At 38.9% G+C, this 21160-nt stretch overlaps 1 protein-coding gene across 3 annotated transcripts in view; it reads left to right on the top strand.

The window, feature by feature from the left end:
• The window catches only part of FANCD2 (FA complementation group D2), a 65010-nt gene that overhangs the window by 7713 nt on the left and 36137 nt on the right, over positions 1-21160 (top strand). For all 3 annotated transcript variants that reach the window (XM_058726027.1, XM_058726025.1, XM_058726026.1), the window contains exons 8-18: positions 2128-2206; positions 3490-3614; positions 4861-4948; positions 6282-6386; positions 6890-6990; positions 7392-7500; positions 7734-7769; positions 12741-12884; positions 15038-15172; positions 17442-17573; positions 18943-19053. In XM_058726027.1, the coding sequence (XP_058582010.1) occupies positions 2128-2206; positions 3490-3614; positions 4861-4948; positions 6282-6386; positions 6890-6990; positions 7392-7500; positions 7734-7769; positions 12741-12884; positions 15038-15172; positions 17442-17573; positions 18943-19053 (1165 nt within the window). The remainder of the gene's footprint in view (positions 1-2127; positions 2207-3489; positions 3615-4860; positions 4949-6281; positions 6387-6889; positions 6991-7391; positions 7501-7733; positions 7770-12740; positions 12885-15037; positions 15173-17441; positions 17574-18942; positions 19054-21160) is intronic.

Genomic DNA, 21160 nt, shown 5'->3' with positions numbered 1-21160 from the left:
CCCCTCCCTCACTCTCCCCCTTTCATGTTCTGTCTCTCTCTCTGTCAAAAATAAACACTGAAAATGAATTAATGCTCAGTTTCATTAATAATTAAAAATACAAATTTAAAACAATAAATACATTTTTTTCCACTCTCAAAGAATCTTTGTTATTCAGTGTAATGAACAGTCATGCTTGTACATTACTAATGAACATAATAAACTGGTTGAAGTCATTCTGAAGGGTATTAGGTTGTGTGTATCAAAACCTTCCTTAGATTTTGCATACTCTTTTTTTCTTTAAAAAAAAATTTTTTTAATGTTTATTTATTTTTGAGAGACAGAACATGAGCAGGGGAGGGGCCGAGAGAGAGGGAGACAAAGCAGGCTCCAGGCTCTGAGCTGTCAGCACAGAGCCCAATGCGGGGCTTGAACCCACGAACCATGAGATCATGACCTGAGCCAAAGTCGGATGCTTAATCGACTGAGTCACCCAGGTGCCCCTACTTTCTCGTTTTTAATGTGTGTTTTTTCTTTTTTTTTCTTGAAGTTTGTTTATTTTCAGAGAGAGAGTGAGACAGAGGGAGCAAGCAGGGTACGGGCAGAGAGAGAGGGAGATAGAATCCCAAGCTGATAGCGTGGAGGCTGACATGGGGCCTGAACCCACACACTATGAGATCATGACCTGAACCAAATTCAAGAGTTGGACACTTAACCAACTGAGCTACCCAGGCACTCCTAATATGTGTTTTTTCTAGGCCTTGTATATAATAATGATAATAATAATAATAGTAATAATAATAGTAAACTTACAGATAGTTCTTTACAAATTTGTGCTTTGCCTGAATGGCTCACACTAGTTGCTTTATGTCTTTTTCAGCAGTTACATTTGACTGCACTAAACAAACATTGAGAACACTGTCAAGGAAAGGAATGGAAGGTTGTCCAAAACTGTAGACATAGGAGATTGAGGAAGGCAGAGACTGTCATTTTGGGGGAAATAATAATAAGTGAGCCAGAATTTCTTCATCTATAAATGATTTTCAGTACTTTTACATAATCCAATTTGACCTTCTGTGTTTCCAAAGCACAGTGCTTGCTTTTATTGGTACTTATCATGTGATGTATTTAATATTCTACCTTTTAAAAATATTCTTGGGGCTGTGTGGCTCATTGGATTAGGTGTCCAACTGTTGATTTCAGCTAAGGTCATGATCTCACAGTTTGTGGAATTGGCACCGCATCTGACTCTGTGCTGACAGTGCTGACAGCACAGAACCTGCTTGAGGTTCTCTGTCCTCCTCTCTCTCTGCCACAACCCCCCCCGCCTCAAAATAAATAAATAGGGGCATATGGCTGTCTCTGTCGGTTAAGCACCCGACTTCAGCTCAAGTCATTATCTCATGGTTTGTGAGTTCGAGCCTCAAATCTGGCTCTCTGCTCTGAGCTTGGAGTCCACTTTGGATCCTCTGTCTCTTTCTCTCTCTACCCGTCCCCTGTGTTTCTCTCTCAAGAATGAGGAAGCATTAAAAAATAAATATAAATAAGTAAATAAATAAATAAAAATATTCTTCTTACTCAGTTTATTCAAATTTATCGCCTTGATTTTTTTTGTTTATGTTATTATTAAGAAATACTCTACAGACCTTTTTTTAAAAGTTTTTTTTAACTTTTTAAAAATTTTTTTCTTTTTTTCTTTTTATTTTTGAGAGAGAGAGACAGAATGTGAGTGGGGGAGGGGCAGAGAGAGAGGGACACACAGAATCTGAAGCCGGCTCTAGGCTCCGAGCTGTCAGCAAGAGCTTGTTGTGGGGCTTGAACTCACAGACTGTGAGATCATGACCTGAGCTGAAGTCGGTCGTCCAACCAACTGAGCCACCTAGGTGCCCCACTCTACAGACCTTTCTTAACCTTTCTTTAAATGCTCCCCAGATGCCGCCACTGTTAACAGTTTAGTGCATCTTGGATCTTTCTCAACATATACGTCTCATGATTTTCTTGTATCATATGTCTGTCTAACACAGCTTGTAATGTGTAAATGTTCAGTAAGTGTTCATTCAGTGTCTGAAATGTTTTGTGCAGTATTAAGGCTTGCTGTTGTGTAAGTCAGAAAGGCTAAGTTTCTGTCTTCTTGTCCTAACATTTCAGTGTGAACAGTGATGGACTTAACATGCCCAGACTCATCATCAGTCAGCTGAAATGGCTTGACAGAATTGTGGATGGCAAGGTAGGCTTTGGGACTTGTTCTGTCTCTTAGATTTAGAGAGTCTGTTTTCCAAATTTAACCAAACTTTTGGAATTTGCAGGGTTTTTTTTTCTTAACTGAAAATTCACATTTTTCTGTTTATTTGTTAGCTTTTTTCTCCTGTCATAATTTGAGAATCATGGATATTTCACCTTTTAAATTTCTCCAAAAATTTTTTTTCTAATTATGATAAGTAGATATCATCTATTAAATAAATTAAAAGAATTGAAAAGAAGTTAAGTAGCTGTCCAAAGTTGAGAGATTACTGTTTTATTTCTCAAAAGGTATGAGATCCCACACCAGTCTACCGCACTGCAAATATTTAATTTGATTGCATATGAGGAAAGTTTTAGAAAGTTTTTGCAATTAATGTGAATTGTTATTAAGCACCTCAAAAAATTGGATCTTTTTTGAGCCTAGTTAAGGCCTATTTCTTTTCAGAATTCATTAATTCATTCTATTAATTTTTGTCAGACATTCTAAGGCTAAATCTTTATTTGGAAGAACATGAGTTTTAGAATCTCCTGTGGGCTAGAATTTTGGGTCTGTCACTTTTTGTGTATCTTTGAGCAGCACATATCCTCACATTTTAAAAATGGGAACTATCGGTCTACCTGGCTAGCTCAGTCAGTAAAGGGTGCAACTCTTGATCTCTGGATCATGAGTTCAAACCCCACGTTGGTCATGGAGCCTACTTAAAAAAAAAAAAAAATGTAAAAAAAGGGGGCGGTGGAATTGTCACACAGACTCCAGAGTTGTGAAGATTAAATGAAGTAAAGTATATAACAGACCCATTAGATAATATAGTATCCACTGTACTTTTTTTTTATTTTTATTTTTATTTTTATTTTTTTTAAATTTTTTTTTTTTTTCAACGTTTTTTATTGATTTTTGGGACAGAGAGAGACAGAGCATGAACGGGGGAGGGGCAGAGAGAGAGTGAGACACAGAATCGGAAACAGGCTCCAGGCTCCGAGCCATCAGCCCAGAGCCTGACGCGGGGCTCGAACTCACGGACCGCGAGATCGTGACCTGGCCGAAGTCGGACGCTTAACCGACTGCGCCACCCAGGCGCCCCTGTACTTTTTTTTTAATGTACCATCCCATGTGTGAAAATTCCTGGGTCATTTACCTCTCCATTTAGGCTTTGAGTTTATAGGTGTCATATGATACACAAGATAATTCCAGCTATACATTTAACAAGGAGGAAGTCTTTCTCTGTTCTTGGTAATGTGCAACAGTTCTAATGGCCTCTTCCACTGCAGGATCTCACGACCAAGGTCATGCAGCTGATCAGTATTGCTCCACTGTACCTGCAGCATGACTTTGTTACCAGCCTACCTGAGATCCTAGGGGATTCCCAGCATGGTGATGTGGGGAAAGAACTGAGGTGAGTAAGTTCCCACTCTGGCAGCCTTATTGCTGCAGTATGAAACAGTAGTGGTAACATATTGATGGCATCTACCTTCCATGAACAGGTATGGGATTTGACTTGTTTTTGTAATAATGAGTATATATTTGATGCATAAAGTAGACCCATCTACTTTTTTTAAAGTGGTATACCTGTTGTGAATATGAAGTCTGGGTTATGATTAGGCGTATAAACATAATCCCTTTGTTTTGTTAGCATATCTTCCACCCAAGGAGTCCTCAGTTGTGACTGCATGTCCCAATCATTTGTGGAGCTTATCAAACATCTATATATTCTTTGGTCCCTAAATGATTCATTCTGATGTACATCACATCAGACCCAGTGTTGAGAGCATTGCTTACTATCATTTATGTGAAAAATAGTAATTGGTAGGGCAGTGATTAAGGAAGGGAGAACACTATCCCTATGTAATAAGGTTTCTGTTTTAATGCAATTTCTTGCTTATCCTTGAAATAGTTTTTAAAAATTCAATTTGTAATACTTCCTTTTCTTTAGATGTCTGCAAAGCTACCTCTAGAAATGTCCAGTGATTGCTTGCCTTTGTGTTTTTGGGCAGTATGCTCCCTCTGGGTATAGCACTATACCATCCACTTGGCCTGCTTAATTCCAGCTTGTCGTTCTGCATAGCCTTTTCTTAGAATCCATCATTGTTCTCTGCTCCTGTAGCACCCTGCATGTATATCTATCCTACTTGCCATACTTCATTGTAATTGGTGTAGGTTTTCTGTTTCTTCTTCTTCTTCTTCTTCTTCTTCTTCTTCTTCTTCTTCTTCTTCTTCTTCTTCTTCTTTTTCTTTTTGCTTTATTATTATTTTTTTAAGTAGGCTCCATGCCCATTGTGGAGTTTGAACTTACTGAGATTGAGAGTCATGTGCTCTAGCAACCTAGCCAGCCAGACACTCCTGTTGTAGGTTTTCTTTTTCCTTTTCTCAGGAAGGATATGTGCCAAACTCAGTAGTAGTTACCTCAGGGTACTAGAGATGGTGAGGAAGAGCTTCTTGTTTGTACTCTGTTGTTTGAATTTTCTGTAATGAGCATGTATTTTTTAAAAATCAAAACAATTTTTAATGAAATAAACTGTAAACAAATTCAGTAGAAACAAAGTGTATCTTCTCTTCCCATACTCTGAGTGATTTTTCTAAGTAATTATCTGCCCAGCTCTGTTAAAAGTTGCATAGATTTTCTCTTTTTCCACCATTCACAGTGACCTTTTGATGGAGAATACTTCACTCACTGTTCCTATCTTGGATGTCCTTACCAGCCTCCGACTTGACCCAAAGCTCCTGTCTCAGGTAGGAAGGACTGTGCTGTACAGAAACAGAGCCCACTTTCTTGCCTCCCAGAACCAGTGTCAGTCATTGCCTTGAAGCAGTCATACATGAAAATTTGATTTTGAAACAATATTGAATGATACTTCATCTTTTTTTTCTCTTTTTGATGAATTTCATTTGCCGTAGTAGGATGGATTCACTTTTCTGTTTTAAAGCAGTAAGTTTTAATGGATATCTTCTATTTTGCATAATATTTATGCACTGCTCTCCATAGGAATAACATTTTTACGTGTCTTCCTCCAGCTAGTGGAAAATTTAGGCTCTAAATTGTAAGATAACACTTTTACATTTATCACCTGTTTTTTTTTAATAGTTATACTTTATTTTATTTATTCTTAATTTTTAAATATTTCTTTTTGAGAGAGAGACAGAGACAGAATGAGAGTGGGGAGGGGCTGAGAGAGTTGGAGACAAGGAATCCGAAGCAGCTTCAGGCTCTAAGCTGTCAGCATAGAACCTGACACAGGGCTTGAACCCACTAGCTGTGTGATCATGACCTGAGCCGAAGTTGGATGCTTAACCGACTGATCCACCCAGGCATGTTTGTTTCTTCCTTCCTTCCTTCCTTCCTTCCTTCCTTCTTTTTCTTCTTTTGTATATGGGGAGGGGGTGGGGGAGAAAGAATCTTTTTTTTTTTTTAATGTTATTTTTTTTTATTTTTTCTCAACATTTTTTTTTTTTTTTATTTTTTTTTATTTATTTTTGGGACAGAGAGAGACATAGCATGAACGGGGGAGGGGCAGAGAGAGAGGGAGACACAGAATCGGAAACAGGCTCCAGGCTCCGAGCCATCAGCCCAGAGCCTGACGCGGGGCTCAAACTCACGGAATGCGAGATCGTGACCTGGCTGAATTCGGACGCTTAACCGACTGCGCCACCCAGGCGCCCCAATGTTATTTTTTTTTAATGTTTATTTACTTTGAAAGAGAGAGAGCAGGGTAGGTGTGGGGGAGGGACAGGAGAGAATCCCAAGGAGGCTTCATGCTGTCAACACAGAGACCGTGCAGGACTGGATCTCATGAACCATGAGATCATGACGTGAGCTGAAATTGAGTCGGCTGCTTAACCACTGACCTACCCAGGTGCCCCTTATCAGCAGGTTTTGAGGAAGCTGTGGCATTAACAATGGAAAGCTTGCAATTTGCAAAAAATAAAAATAACATGAGGTGTTTTTCTTCCTAAATTACAAGTGAGAAAACTGAGAGAAGTAAGTTTTCTAATTTTACATAAAGGTCCGTTCTTTATTGAGGTATTAACAAAAAATATTTAAGGTTTTCTTGCTTTTTATGTGTAGGTCCGCCAGTTGGTGATGGGTAAGCTGTCATCTGTCTCATTGGATGATTTACCTGTGATAATCAAGTTCATTCTTCATTCTGTAACAGCCACAGATGCACTTGAGGTACGCTTTTATTTCTCAACAAACACCAACAGGGTGCTAGATCCTTTAGAGTACAGAGTATAGCAGTAATGCCCTTGTGAAACTCAGTAATAGGAAAGAGACTTATCTAGATTAAGATGCATCAAGATACATTATTTAAACTAATAGTTTTTAATTGCTCTTCTCTGTCCCCAAACTAATTGATAATGCTGATTAATCCAGATAATATTCAGGGGATAGAATGGAAATAGTCAGATTTATTGTTGCATATAAGTTGCTACAGGTTGTATTTGCTATTTCAGTATAATACCTAAAGGAATTCTGAATGGCATAGTTTTGAAGGGCATGACATACTATCCTTGCATTAGCTATTGTCATCAGCTCTCCTTTTCAAGATGTCTTGTCTAAGATTTAGTAATTTTTCTTAGTCTTTCAGGAGATTGTTAGGGTTCTATTGAAGGAATGGACCGTGCCTATCCACTATGAAAGGGCAGAACACATAGCTTAATAATTATTTTCTACAGGTAATTTCTGAGCTGCGGGAGAAGTTGGATCTGCAGCATTTTATTTTGCCATCATGGTTTCATGCCTCACAAAGCAAGTTGAAAAATAAAGGACGACAAAGGTATGTCATCATCACCTCCCACCCTTTTCCTCACACAGTCAAGGAAAGTTTTCTGACATTTATCCTGAAGCCAGGACAGTAGATCTGAATACTTGGAACTACAAATACTGGTAGCAATATTGTTGACATGTACTACCATACAGTGGTTCAAATCCTGTGTACATGGTACATGTAATGTGTGTGTACATGTATACATGTGTGGGTTGGGTGTATTCTAGCTTTTCAAATCAATCCTAGGTAGACTGCAGTACAAATTTATTAGACTGCAGTACAAGTTATTAGCCACAACATGAAGTTGTGCCTTGAAACAGGCAAATGGCTAGTAACAGGAACCCAGATCTTGTATGTCTCTCTCTGGTAAGTGGAAGAATGATTTTTTTTCCCCCTTTTGCTACTTGTAGTTCTTCAGGAAATCAAGAAAACAGCGGTCAGGACTGTGTTACTCTCTTCTTTGATGTAATAAAGTCAGCTGTTAGATATGAGAAAATCATTTCTGAAGCCTGGATTAAGGTAAGTGAGATCTTGGTGACTTTGAACATTAAGGAGAAAGTAGGTGGCAATCAGTGACAGATATGTAAGTAAAGGTGGAAATAAAAGTGTTAAAAGTCAGTCAAGTAGACATGATAGAAGATGGTTGCCACATGGGCAGATTGGTTCTCCAATAAGAGAATAGGGCATGCTGAAGAAGGTGAAACGTGTTCTACTTATGTGTTATAATATTTCTGTGACCCTTATTTTTCTAGGCAATTGAAAGCACTGCCTCAGAGTCTGAACACAAGGTAACATTCACATACTATGACTTTCAAGTACTGCAGGCTTGAAATTAATTATCCTAGCTAGTTTTCTTCTTTCCTCTCCCTCTCTCCAGTCATCCCTTCTGTGCCTTCTGTAGCCGCTCTAATCAACATTAGCTGTCTGGGGAAGATAATCTGGGGGGATGATTTGCCACATGGTCTTTGCTGCTCATTTGGGCAATAAAATAAACCTAAACTATCCATAACGGAAAATGTTAACATTTCACACATACATGGCAATTTACAGTCCTAAGAAGCCAAGTCCCCATAGATGAAGTGAAGACAGGACTCACCTGGGGCATGAATCAGGTCCCTGTATCTATCAGATTACTCTTCCTTCTACCAAATGGCATTGTCAAGATAATGGCATTCGTGTTTTACTTTCCTTTGCTCATGTCACCCTGACCAGAGTGAATCCATCCATTCCCTGTCAAGACAGGGGTACTGACTCTGTCTTAATTATGGATTTTTTTTCTTCTGTCAAGAAGCCAGGTGATTAAGTTTCTTATGCACTAATTGGTTCCCATTAAGGATTTTTCTTTTAGTTGGAATCTGGTTTTGTGGGGTTTTGTTAGATTATCTAATTGTTGACTTTTAAAAACCTTTATGATACCAAATGAAACAATGAAACAATATTTTTTTTGTGGAGGTGGGATCAAAATACCCCAACACAACTGTTTTTATTTTATTTCTTTAAGGTTATCTTCTTTTTAAGTTTATTTAGTTTGAGGGTGGGAGGGGCAGAGAGAGAGGATCCCTAGCAGTCTCCACACTGTCAGCACAGAGCCCAACGTGGAGCTCAAACCCACAAACTTTGAGATCATGACCGGAGCTGAAGTCGGACACTTAACCAACTGAGCCACCAAGATGCCCCAACTGTTTTTATTTTTGCATAACCCTTGGCCACCTGCATACCTGTTGTTACAGATATATAATTATTATATAAATATAATTTTGTATTCTGATTTTCTTTTGACATTATGTCATAAACATTTTACATGCTTGTGCATTGTTTTTATGTCATTTTTAATAGCTGTATTCTAGTATAATGATTCTCAATTTTGGTGTCTAAGTGAATTGAGCTTTCAGTGAAGGGATGTTCCAAGTAATTTTTTTTTTAATTAAAACACTTAACCTTTATTAAAATGTTATTTTTTGAGATATAATTGACATATTACATTAGTATTAGGTATACAATATAATGATTCAGCATTTGTATTTATTGCAAAATGCTCTCCACAGTCTCGTTAACATCTGTCACCACATGGTTACAAACTTTTTTCTTATGATGAGGGTACTTAAGATCAGTTCTCTTAGCAATATCTATGCAATATGGTATTATTAACTATAGTCATCATGCTATACATTACATCCCCATGACTTATTTATTTTATAACTGGAAATTTGTACCTTTTGATCCCCCTTACCCATTTTTGTTTAAGATTTTATTTTTAGGGGCACCTGGGGGGCTCAGTCAGTTAAGCATTCGACTCTTGATTTTGGCTCAGGTCGTGATCCTGGAGTCGTGAGATGCAGCCCTGCATTGGGCTGTCTGCTGAGTGTGGAGCCTGTTTGGGATTCTTTCTCTTCCTCTCTGTCCCTTCCATGCTCACTAGAGCATGCACACACTTTGGCACACAAGCTCACATGTTCTCTCAAATTAAATGAATAAACTTAAAAAAAAAGATTTTATTTTTTTTTTTAAATTTTTTTTTTTTTTTTCAACGTTTTTTATTTATTTTTGGGACAGAGAGAGACAGAACATGAACGGGGGAGGGGCAGAGAGAGAGGGAGACACAGAATCGGAAACAGGCTCCAGGCTCCGAGCCATCAGCCCAGAGCCTGACGCGGGGCTCGAACTCACGGACCGCGAGATCGTGACCTGGCTGAAGTCGGACGCTTAACCGACTGCGCCACCCAGGCGCCCCAAAAAAAGATTTTATTTTTAAGTAATCTCTATACCTGATGTGGGGCTCAAACTTATAGCCCAGAGATCAAGAGTTGCACTCTACAGACTGAGCCATTCTGTTGCCCTTTCCCTTCACCCATTTTGCCTCACCTTCTACTTCTGGGAACCACCAATCTGTTCTGTCAGTGAACTTGGTTTTTTGTGTGTTTTGTTATTTATGAGATCATAAGGTATTTGTCTTGCTGTCTGACTTATTTCACTTGGCAGAATGCCCTCAAGATCTGTTCATATTGGGGCATCTGGGTGGCTCAGTCATTTAAGCTTCCACCTCTTGGATCTTGGCTCTGGTCATGATCTCACTGTTGGTGAGTCTGAGCCCCGTGTCAGGCTACACACTGTCAGTGCAGAGCCTGCTTGGGATTCTTTCTCTCCCTCTCTCACTGTCCCTCCCCCGCTCAAAATAAATAAATCAACTTAAAAAAAATTCTGTCCATGTTGTTGTAAATGGCAAGATTTCATTCATTTTATGGCTGAATAGTATTCCAGTGTGTGTTTATGTGTGTACATATGTGTACATACCACATTTTGTTTTTCCACTCATCCATCAGTGGACACTTAGGTTGCTTCCATGTCTTGTGCAGGGATCATGGAGTGCAGATATCTTGTCGAATTAGTACTTTCGGTTTTTTGCTTTTTTTTTTTTTTTTTTATGTTTATTTATTTTGGAGAGAGAGAGAGGCAGAGTGTGAGCGGGGGAGGGGCAGAGAGAGAGAGGGAGACACAGAATCCAAAGCAGGCTCCAGGCTCTGAGTCCAACATGAGATTGAAAAATGAGATCATGAGCCCGACTCACGAACCATGAGATCATGACCCGAACCAAAGTCAGATGCTTAACTGACTGAGCCACCCAGGCGCCCCTAGTACTTTTGGTTTTTTGAATAAATACCCAGAAGTAGAATTTCTGGATTGTATACTTCTATTTTTAATTTTTTAAGGAACCTCCATACTTTTTCCACAACGGCTGTACCACTCACATTCCACCAGCAGTACACAAAGGTTCTCTTTCTCTGCATCCTTGCCAACATTTGTTATCTCTTGTCTTTTTAGTGATAGCCATTCTGACAGGTGTGAGATGATACTTCATTGTGGTTTTGATTTGCATTTGCCTGATGACTAGTGATGTTGAGCATCTTTTCTTGTGTCTGTTGGCCATTAGTATGTCTTGAAAAAATGTCTGTCCACATCCTCAGTACATCTTTTGATTGATCTTTTGCTCTTGAGTTGTAGGAGATTTTTTTTGACCTGCTTGACTTTTGTAACCATTTTTTTTTTTTTTTTTTTTTAAGTAATCTCTACATTCAATGTGAGGCTTGAACTCACAACCCCAAGACCTTGAGTTACTTACTTTTCTAAATTTTGGCTGAAATCAGGGCTGGGGTTATCAGGCAGTTTTTGTAGTACAGAAAGAGCAGTTTGGCGTCCCATAAGCAGTTTTTAAAAACCCTGAGCATAAGAGGACCAGAAGAATGCTAATAAAGACATAATTAGGCATCTTTTGATCCATCACTATTTGGCCATTCAGTGTTGTGACCCTTGGGTGATTATTCCTGTTGAAATAAAAACCTTTCGAATTGGAATTTTATAAGCTAGGAATGGTGTTTCTAGGTGAATTTTCAGGATATTAGAGGGGCCAGGTGCCTCTTTAACCCTTTTTTTTTTTTTTTTAACAAAGTTAATGCAAGCTAATTGGGGGAAAAAAACTGGGGAGAATCTAAAAATGTTAAAAATAAAGTTTCCATGGGACACCTGGCTGGCTCAGTTGGTTAAGTGTCCGACTCAATTTCAGGTATGGTCACGATCTCATGGTTTGTGAGTTCAAGCCCCTGGTCAGGCTATGTGCTAACAGCGTGGATCCTACTTAGTATTCACTCTCTCCCTACCCCTTACCCCTGCTTGTTTGCATGCTCATTCTCTTTCTGAAAAAAATAAGTAAATAAAGTTTCTCTTTACTGTCTGTTCATTCTTCTTGTATAATTACTCTTACAGATTATTTCCTATTTATATACAAGGTGTATTTGTGTGTGAGTGCAGGTGTGACTTTGAACCTCATGTTGGGCTCTGTGCTGACAGCTCGGATCCTGGAGCCATCTTCAGATTCTGTGTCTCTGTCTCTCTCTGCCCCTCCCCAACTCACATTCTGTCTCTCTCAAAAATAAATAAATATTTAAAAAGTTAAAAAAAAAAGAAAAATCCTTTTATGGTTATTGTCTTGCAGGTTGCTTTTTTTTTAAACTTTACAATGTCATGAATATCTGTCAAAAAATATAGTATACCTTGTTCTTCTTAATGGCTGCATAATATTCTGACTTTAATTTTTTAAATTTAAGAATTAAAATAAAAATTTTTTAATGTTTATTTTTGAGAGAGAGAGAGAGAGACAGAGCATGAGTTGGGGAGGGGCCGAGAGAGAGAGGGATACACAGAATTTGAAGCAAGCGAGCTCCAGGCTCTGAGCTGTCAGCACAGAGCCTGATGCAGGGCTCAAACCCACATACCATGAGATTATGACCTGCGCCGAAGTTGGATGCTTAACCAGCTGAACCACCCATGTGCCCCAAGAATTTAAATTTAAGAAAAGAATTTAATTTTTTTCATATTTACAGGCATTTACAGTCTCTCCAAATTTTTTTTTTTTCAGTCTCTCCAAATTTTGAGAAAGTATTTTTCTAATAAATATATACCGAGGTTGGCTAGTGATTGTTCCTTAATGTGAGGATATTCAAGATTATTTCTGTAATAATATCACTTCAACTTACATTCCAGTGATTTCATAAAAGATACCAGTGGTTAATAATTGTGGCAGTTATTTCTCTGAAAAATATTTGTGGGTTTTGTGAGGAAAAGAAATGTAGATACTCCTATGGAGTATGTTGAACAAATGAGTATCACCCATTTTCTGTTTTCATGGGGAAAAGTTGAGAGCTACTATTTTATGGAAATAGATGTACTGATACATTAAACTATTTCTTTTTTGTCATTGACAATAGATTTTCGACATAGCAATACTTTTCATCATCTATAGCACCAATACTCAGGTAAAGAAGTATGTCGAGAGGGTGCTAAGAAATAAGATTCGATCAGGCTGCTTTGAAGAACAGCTGCTACAGAGTACATTCTGTATTCATTACGTGGTAAGTATCAGAGAATCAGACATTAGTCTGAAAGTTACAGAGAAGTCCTATTTAACCTTTCCTTTCCAGTGTGGGAATCCTGACAATACCACCTTTCCTGGATCTTCATCTTGGATAGCTCAATATATTGCAAAACATAGTAGGGTTGTTACTTACCTTGATTGAGACAATATGATGTTAATAAAACCAACCTAAGACTGGTGTCCCATCTTTTTAGGAAAAATGTCACAAAACTGGTTCATGTTGAACTTCTTAAACTCAAGCTCCAAATTCTGTTTTATAGGAAATGTTTTAGTTCAAGTCTTCTTTTTTTTTTTTAACGCTTATTTATTTTAGAGAGAGAGAGAGAAACAGAGTATGAGTGGAGAAGGGTAGAGAGAGAGGAAGACATAGAATCCGAAGCAGGCGCCAGGCTCTGAGCTGTTAGCACAGAGCCTGACGTGGGGCTCAACTCTCAAACAATGTGATCATGACCTGAGCTGAAGTTGGAAGCTTAACTGACTGAGCCACCCAGGCTCTCCTTAGTTCAAGTCTTCTAATTACATACTTCTATAACTTGATTTTTAACCTGCAATGGAAGGCTTTACAGCTCCTATATAAAAATTTCATCTTGTTTCAGCCCATTGTTCAAGTGGATTGAGACTTTTGAATCTTAACTTTGCATTAAACATTTTAATTATCTAGCTCTTTGTGATCTGTAGCTTTGACAAACTTGCCTTCTGTATCCTGTTCTAAGCAGTTTTTAAATGTTTATATATTTTTGGGGAGAGAGCAAGGTAGAGAGAGAATCCCAAGCAGGCTCTACTCTGTCAGCGAAGAGCCTAGTCTGGGGCTTGAACTCACGAACTGTGAGATCATGACCTGAGCCAAAGTCAAGAGTCAGAGGCTTAACCAACTGAGCCACCCAGGCACCCCATAAGCAGTTTTTAAAAACCCTGAGTATAACAGGGCCAAAGGAATGCTAATAGAGACATAATTATGCATCTCTTAAACCATCACTATTTGGCCATTCAGTAAAGTGACCCTTGGGTGATTATTCCTGTTGAAATAAAAACCTTTTGAATTGGAAATTCAAACTAGAAATGGTGTTTCTAGGTGAATTTTCAGGATATAAACAGTGTATACCTTTTTAGGAAACTGGGTACCCAGTGGTTTATGGCTTAGGAACTAATGAGAATATGCAGTTGAGTTTTAAAATTGTGTATTTAGGGGGCACTTGAGTGGCTCAGTCGGTTAAGTGGCTGACTTCGGCTCAGGTCATGATCTCGCTGTCTGTGAGTTCGAGCCCCGTGTCGGGCTCTGTGCTGACAGCTCAGAGCCTGGAGCCTGTTTGAGATTCTGTGTCTCCTTCTCTCTGACCCTCCCCCATTCATGCTATGTCTCTCTCTGTCTCAAAAATAAATAAACATTAAAAAAAAAAAAAAAAGATTGTATATTTAAGACTGGATTTAGTGTTTGTGTTATCTTACAGTCCTTTCTGTGCTTATTTCTGGCAACGATACGTGTTTTGGGCTATGGTTTTCTAAAAGGCAGAAACCATAAGTAATCTTTTATTGCATTTTCTTCAGCAAAGTATAACACCCAATTCAGTCCTTAATTTAAGATTTTTTTTTTTTTTTGGTATTGTGATGGTATCAGTAAAGAAGCTAGACCTAAACTGGTTATATTTACTTTGGGTCCATTAATGTTCATTTTCTGCCTTATTGGTGAGACATGATCAGTTCTCTTTTTGATCTTCTTTAAAAGAAATTGGTTTAGTTAATTAGTGTTGAACCTTATATTTTGATTTCAAATCATAACCGTGGCAGAACAGGCCTAGGGAGGCAGTATGATTGAGTGAGGAAATTGGGATTTAGAATATCTGGATTCTAGTCCCAAATTGGGCAGATAGGAACAATGGTGTTAGGCTTATAATTTAACTTCTTTGAGCTTCCAGGTTAATTCTTATCCATATGGCAAATCCCACCAATCCTGAGAGAAGACTCAATGATGAAGGATAATTTTGAGTAAAAGAAAGGTTAAGTTTCCTTAAGTTAAAGTGAGAGTTGGTCAGGAGAACTCTGATATCCTATAAGGGTTGGCACCTCTTGGTTCTGTGTTAACTAAATTCCTCCCACAGCTTCTTTTTTTCTCTCTCCTCTTTTCCCCTTAAGGTCCTTAAGGATATTTGTCCATCCATTCTGTCGCTGGCTCAGAGTTTCGTGCACTCCCTAGACCAGAGTATCATTTTGTTTGGCAGTCTCCTCTACAAATATGCATTTAATTTTTTTGACACTTACTGCCAGCAGGTATGTTGAAATATTTATCTTGGAAAGGAGGGAACGGAACAGGAAGAAATGCAGTTCCAAGTGACTTGCATGTGATATGTTTCTTTCTTTCTTTTTTGTTTTTTTAATGTTTATTTTTGAGAGAGAGGGAGAGAGAGATAGAGCATGAGCAGGGGAGGGGCAGAGCGAGTGGGAGACACAGAATCCAAAGCAGGCTTCAGGCTCTGAGCTGTCAGCACAGAGCCCAACATGGAGCTCGAACTCGGGAACTGCGAGATCATGATCTGAGCCGAAGTCAGATGCTCAACTGACTGAGCCACCCAGCCGCCCCTCGTGTTTATTTCTTGCTGGTTGGAAGGCACTGATGTAGAAAGAATTCTGAACTGGGAGTTGGGAAAACTAAGTTGTAGTCTGCTTTCAATAAAATGAAGAGACTGGACTAGAAGATCTAACTCTGCGTTTTGAGCTCTAAAATTCTCTGAGTTAAAATGAACATCCCATCTAGTCTATTTCTGAGTAAACCTTGGCTGAAAGGGCTGGGGTTATCAGGCAGTTTTTGTTTTTTTTAAAAATTTTTTTTTTTTTTTAACGTTTATTTATTTTTGAGACAGAGCATGAACGGGGGAGGGGTAGAGAGAGAGGGAGACACAGAATCGGAAGCAGGCTCCAGGCTCTGAGCCATCGGCCCAGAGCCCGACGCGGGGCTTGAACTCATGGACTGTGAGATCATGACCTGAGCTGAAGTCAGACGCTTAACCGACTGAGCCACCCAGGCGCCCCTCAGGCAGTTTTTATAGTACAGAAAGACCAGTTTTAAAACCTAGCTGCAAATAATCAGCTGCCAGTTGATCCTGAAGTTGTTCTCTAGAAAAAACTGTGATGAAAAACAAATGAAGGAGAAATAACTGAGGACATAATCCTATTCCTACGAACATGAGACACAAAATTTAATAGCACATGTCTAGAGAGGGAAGACTGTACTTGTGGAAAGTTGGAAAGTGATTATGAAAACAAAGAACAGAGTGTCTTAATGTGCATTTTTTGTACTTGCTATATACTTAACTGTTAACAATGTTATAACATTTGAATTGAACTTGTAAAAACAAAGAATTTTGAGAATCTTAGAGCAGTAGATTCAGCTGGCATGAGCTAGCTACTGCAGTTGAGAAAACTGTATGCCTCTGTGGAGCAGTAGTATAAAGGAAAGGGAGAATGGCATGTAAGGTATTTTCTTTGGAACCATCTTAATGTCTTAGAGATACTGTCATGACCCATGGGTGCTTGAAACATACAAGTCTAACCTAGAATAATCTTAAAATCCTTTAGCTCTTTGAATTCCATCTTTTTTTTAAGATTTTTTTTTAGTTTTTAAAATTTTTTAAGGTTTATTCTTAAGAAAGAGAGGGCAAGACAGAGAGTGAGCAGGAGAGGGGCAGAGAGAGACGGAGACACAGAATCCGAAGCAGGCTCCAGGCTCTGAGTTGTTAGCACAGAGTCTGATATGGGGCTTGAACTCATGAGCTGTGAGATCATGACCTGAGCCGAAGTTGGACACTTAATGACTGAGCCCCCCAGGCGCCCATAATATTTTATTTTTAAGTAATCTCTATACTTGACATGGATTTTGAACCCACAACTAGAAGATCAAAAGTCACACGCTCCTCCAACTGAGCCAGTCAGGTGCCCTAAGTTCCATCTTTTTTTTTTTTTTTTTTTAAATTTTTTTAATGTTTATTTATTTTTGAGACAGAGAGAGACAGAGCATGAACAGGGGAGGGGCAGAGAGAGAGGGAGACAAAGAATCTGAAACAGGCTCCAGGCTCTGAGCTGTCAGCACAGAGCCCGACGCGGGGCTCGAACTCACGGACCGTGAGATTGTGACCTGAGCCGAAGTCGGACGCTTAACCGACCGAGCCACCCAGGCGCCCCCTAAGTTCCATCTTTTTAATACATTTTAATAGATACAACCATAGCTTAAAGTGTAGTATTTAACCAGTATGAGAAAAGAAAGGGAAAGACTTCCAGGGAACAAAATCAGGAGGGCTTAGATGATGCTCACTGATAAATTTTGAGAAATAAGTCAAGAGTAGATGGTACTATAGTTAGATTGGCATAATCCTAAACCTCTGAATCCAACATGAATGAAAATTACATTATAGAATTAGACAACAGGATAGGTTAGGTTGGGATTTTCACCAAGTGGAGATTGGAATGATATCAGGCATCAACCTGAGTCATAATGGTTTCAGTCATATTTTTATCCACACTGTTTCTTGACTCTACTCTGTAGGAAGTGGTTGGTGCCCTAGTGACCCATATCTGCAGTGGGAATGAAGCTGAAGTGGATACTGCTTTGGATGTCCTCCTAGAGTTGGTAGTTCTAAACCTATCTGCTATGAGGCTGAATGCCATCTTTGTGAAGGTATCTAGTCCCTCTGGTGACATATATTGAGTCGTTTTTCTTTCTTGCATGTATCTGAGAGTTATCTGGAATCCATTAGTAACAATTTAATTTGTATTCTAGCTATTAAGTGCTGTGATTGGTAGGAGGGAATGGGAAAGAGATGAGGTGATGGGCAAATAATAGAAAGAAATGACTCATTTATGTATGTATTAATGCATTCAGCAAATACTTCTTTATGCCTGTGTGCAGGCTTTATTCTGGGTGCTCTGTATATAAAACTTAGTTCTTGACTTTGGTGATAGTAGAACTATGTCCATAAGCAAGTCACTGTAAATACAACATGAGAGGTCTCTAGAAAGATGAAGTGCTACAGATATACTTGGCAAGAAAATTAACTTGGCCTGGGAAACTGGGTATTTCTTCAACAAATAGATTTCAGTGATTCTTGAAGGTTGGGAATGATTTGATAGGAGAAAGTAAAGGAAGTGTATGTAGGCAGAGGACAGTTCAAACAGAAGCAAACTGGCACCCAGGTCTTTGGTATACATGATGGATGACAAGTAGACTAACATGGTTGGCAAATGGGATAAATGGTGAGGGGTGTTGGGAGGTGAGGCTGGGAAGACACAGGATAGGGCCAGATTATGAAGAGTCTCAAATACCACACTGAAGTGTTTTCAGCTTTTTTTTTTTTTTTTAAAGTTTATTTTTGAGAGCAAAAGAGAGCATGAGTCGGGTAGGGGCAGAGAGAGAAGGAGAGAGAATTCCAAGCAAGCTGTCCGCTATCAGTGCAGGGCCTGACATGGGGCTTGAGCTCAAGAACTGTGAGATCATGACCTGAGCTGAGATCAAGAGTTGGATGCCTGACTGACTGAGCCACCCAGGTGCCCCTAAAGAGTTTCAACCTTATTTTATAGACCATAGAGAGCTATTACAGGCTTTTAACAAGGAGTTGACATAATTGCGTCTGGGCTTTGAAAGGTAACTATGTAGGCCTTGTTATCCCCATATTAGGGATGATAAAACTGAAGTTTTGCCCAAGGTCGAAAAGTAATTAGTTTCCTTGTGACTCCTTCCACATCTGTAGAGAATGAATAAGTAATTCATGGAGTGAAAGCTGATAAGGAATAGGGTCAGAGATATAACTTGTGGCAGAGTATTGTTTTCACTGAGAAGAAGGGAAGGGTGGAGAAAGTAGGGAGAACTAGGAGGTATGTTAGGATGACTAACCCTTTGGGCTCTGAGCAGCTTGATAGAACTTGAGCTTTTGTGGAATGGATGCCTGGCTATTTGTGTATGCTTCTTATAAGGATTTTAATTTTTTTATTTAAAGGAAGAAAATATTAGTTGCTGGCCTTATTGTTGGCATTTTTTTTTTTTCTCACAGGGCATTTTAGATTATCTGGATAATATGTCCCCTCGGCAGATACGAAAACTCTTCTATATTCTGAGCACACTGGCATTTAGCAAACAGCATGAAGCCAGCAGTCACATCCAGGTAACATGCAGTGTATTGAGAAACCTTTAAGCCTTTAAACTTATTGAATTGAAATTCACTGACCAAAATCACTCCAGCCTGTGTAATAATAGAAATCAAGTAAAGGGGCGCCTGGGTGGCGCAGTCGGTTAAGCGTCCGACTTCAGCCAGGTCACGATCTCGCGGTCCGTGAGTTCGAGCCCCGCGTCTGGCTCTGGGCTGATGGCTCGGAGCCTGGAGCCTGTTTCCGATTCTGTGTCTCCCTCTCTCTCTGCCCCTCCCCCGTTCATGCTCTGTCTCTCTCTGTCCCAAAAATAAATAAAAAACGTTGAAAAAAAAAATTAAAAAAAAAAAAAAAAAAAGAAATCAAGTACACAGCCATAGTTTGAGCACTTACTCATTCTTTTCTTACCACAAACATTATGTGCCTACTGTGTACTAAGCACTGAAATGGTAAGTATATTAGAATTTCTACCCTTAAGTAGCTCGGTCTATTAGGGTCTATAATCAGCTGACCGTGGAACTAACAAAAGCCATTCAGGTTCTGTACTGAGTGCTGTGGGGACACAGAATTACCTTGTTTCCTAGCAAGCATCTGCTTCTAATGTGAACGTCACCTGGGCTTGCTTTCGTTTGTGGACACCATTTACTGAGAAAGTCAGGCAAAGGGACTAAAACTAGAGATTAGGTTGCAGTCATAGCTCATAGCTCTTTTGTACCGTTAGTGCCACCCCGTGGCAATATCCATACTGGACTGTGACTTTGAACAACCAACACTTTTTGTTAATTAAAAAAAAAAAAGGCTAGGTAATATACATACATAAATTCAAAAGGTATAGAAAGTGGTGAAAAATAAGTCTCCTTTCCTCTCAGTCCTCTAAGCATTTGGTTCTCTAAAGGCAATTGCTGTTATTAGTTTATAGCTTTCTGAGATGTCCGAGCATTTACAAATGTGTATTTACCTATATTCCACTTTTTACCCTTTTGTTCTGCATCTTACTGTTTTCATTTAGCTGTATATTTTGGAGATGGCTTCACATGAGTAATGTAGAGCTACATCATTATTTTATTTTTTAATGGTGGTTAAAACATGCATAGCAAATTTTACTATTTTAACCATTTTTAAGCGTACAATTCAGTGGCATTAAGTTCATTAAGAATGTTGTGCAACTGTCACCACTGTCTCTATCCAGAACTTTTTGTCATCCCAACCAGAAACCCTACCCATTAAGCAGTAACTCCTCATTTTCTTTCCTCCAGCCCCTCATTACCTCTAATCTACTTCCTGTCTCTGAATTTGCCTGTTCTGGGTACCTAATTGAAATAGTCATATCATATTTCTCCTTTTATTTCGCCTAGCATAATCTGTTCAAGGTTCGTCCATGGTGTAAGATATATCAAACTTCATTCCTTTTCATGGCTAAATAGTATTCCATTGTATATATGTAGAACATTTAGTTTGTGCATTTATTTCTTGATGGACACTAGCCTTTTTTCACCTTTTGGCTATTGTGAATAATGCAGCAATGAATATTGGTATAAAAATATCTTTTTGAGTCCCTATTTTAAATTCTTTGGGGTATATACCTAGGAGTGGAGTTGATGAGTCATATATTCATTCTGTGTTCAGCATTTGGAGGAACTACCAAACCATTTTCTACAAAAGCTGTACCATTTTTCATTCCCGTGAACAATTGGGGATTCCATGGTTTTATATCCTCACCAACACTTATTTTCCATTTTTTAAAAATTATTATTTTTGAGAGAGACCACACATGCGAGGGGTTGGTGAGGGGCAGAGAGAAGGAGACAGAATCCAAAGCAGTCTCTGCGCTATTAGCGCAAAGCCTGATGTGAGACTCAAACCCAGGAACTACAAGATCATGACCTGAGCCAAAGTCAGACACTCAGCCTACTGAGCCACCCAGGCACCCCACTTATTTTCCATTTTGTAATAATAACCATCCTACTGGGTGTGAAATGGTATCTCAGATGGTTGATATGGTATGACAAATGTTTGTCTTGATTTGCATTTCCTTAATGACTGATAATTTTGAACATCTTTTTTTTTTAAATGTTTATTTTGAGAAAGAGTGCAAGTGGGGGAGGGGCAGAGAGCAAGAGAGAA

Source organism: Neofelis nebulosa, chromosome 4, assembly GCF_028018385.1.
Source record: "Neofelis nebulosa isolate mNeoNeb1 chromosome 4, mNeoNeb1.pri, whole genome shotgun sequence".
Taxonomy (NCBI): Eukaryota; Metazoa; Chordata; class Mammalia; order Carnivora; family Felidae; genus Neofelis; species Neofelis nebulosa.
This window is presented reverse-complemented; position numbering and strand designations above follow the sequence as displayed.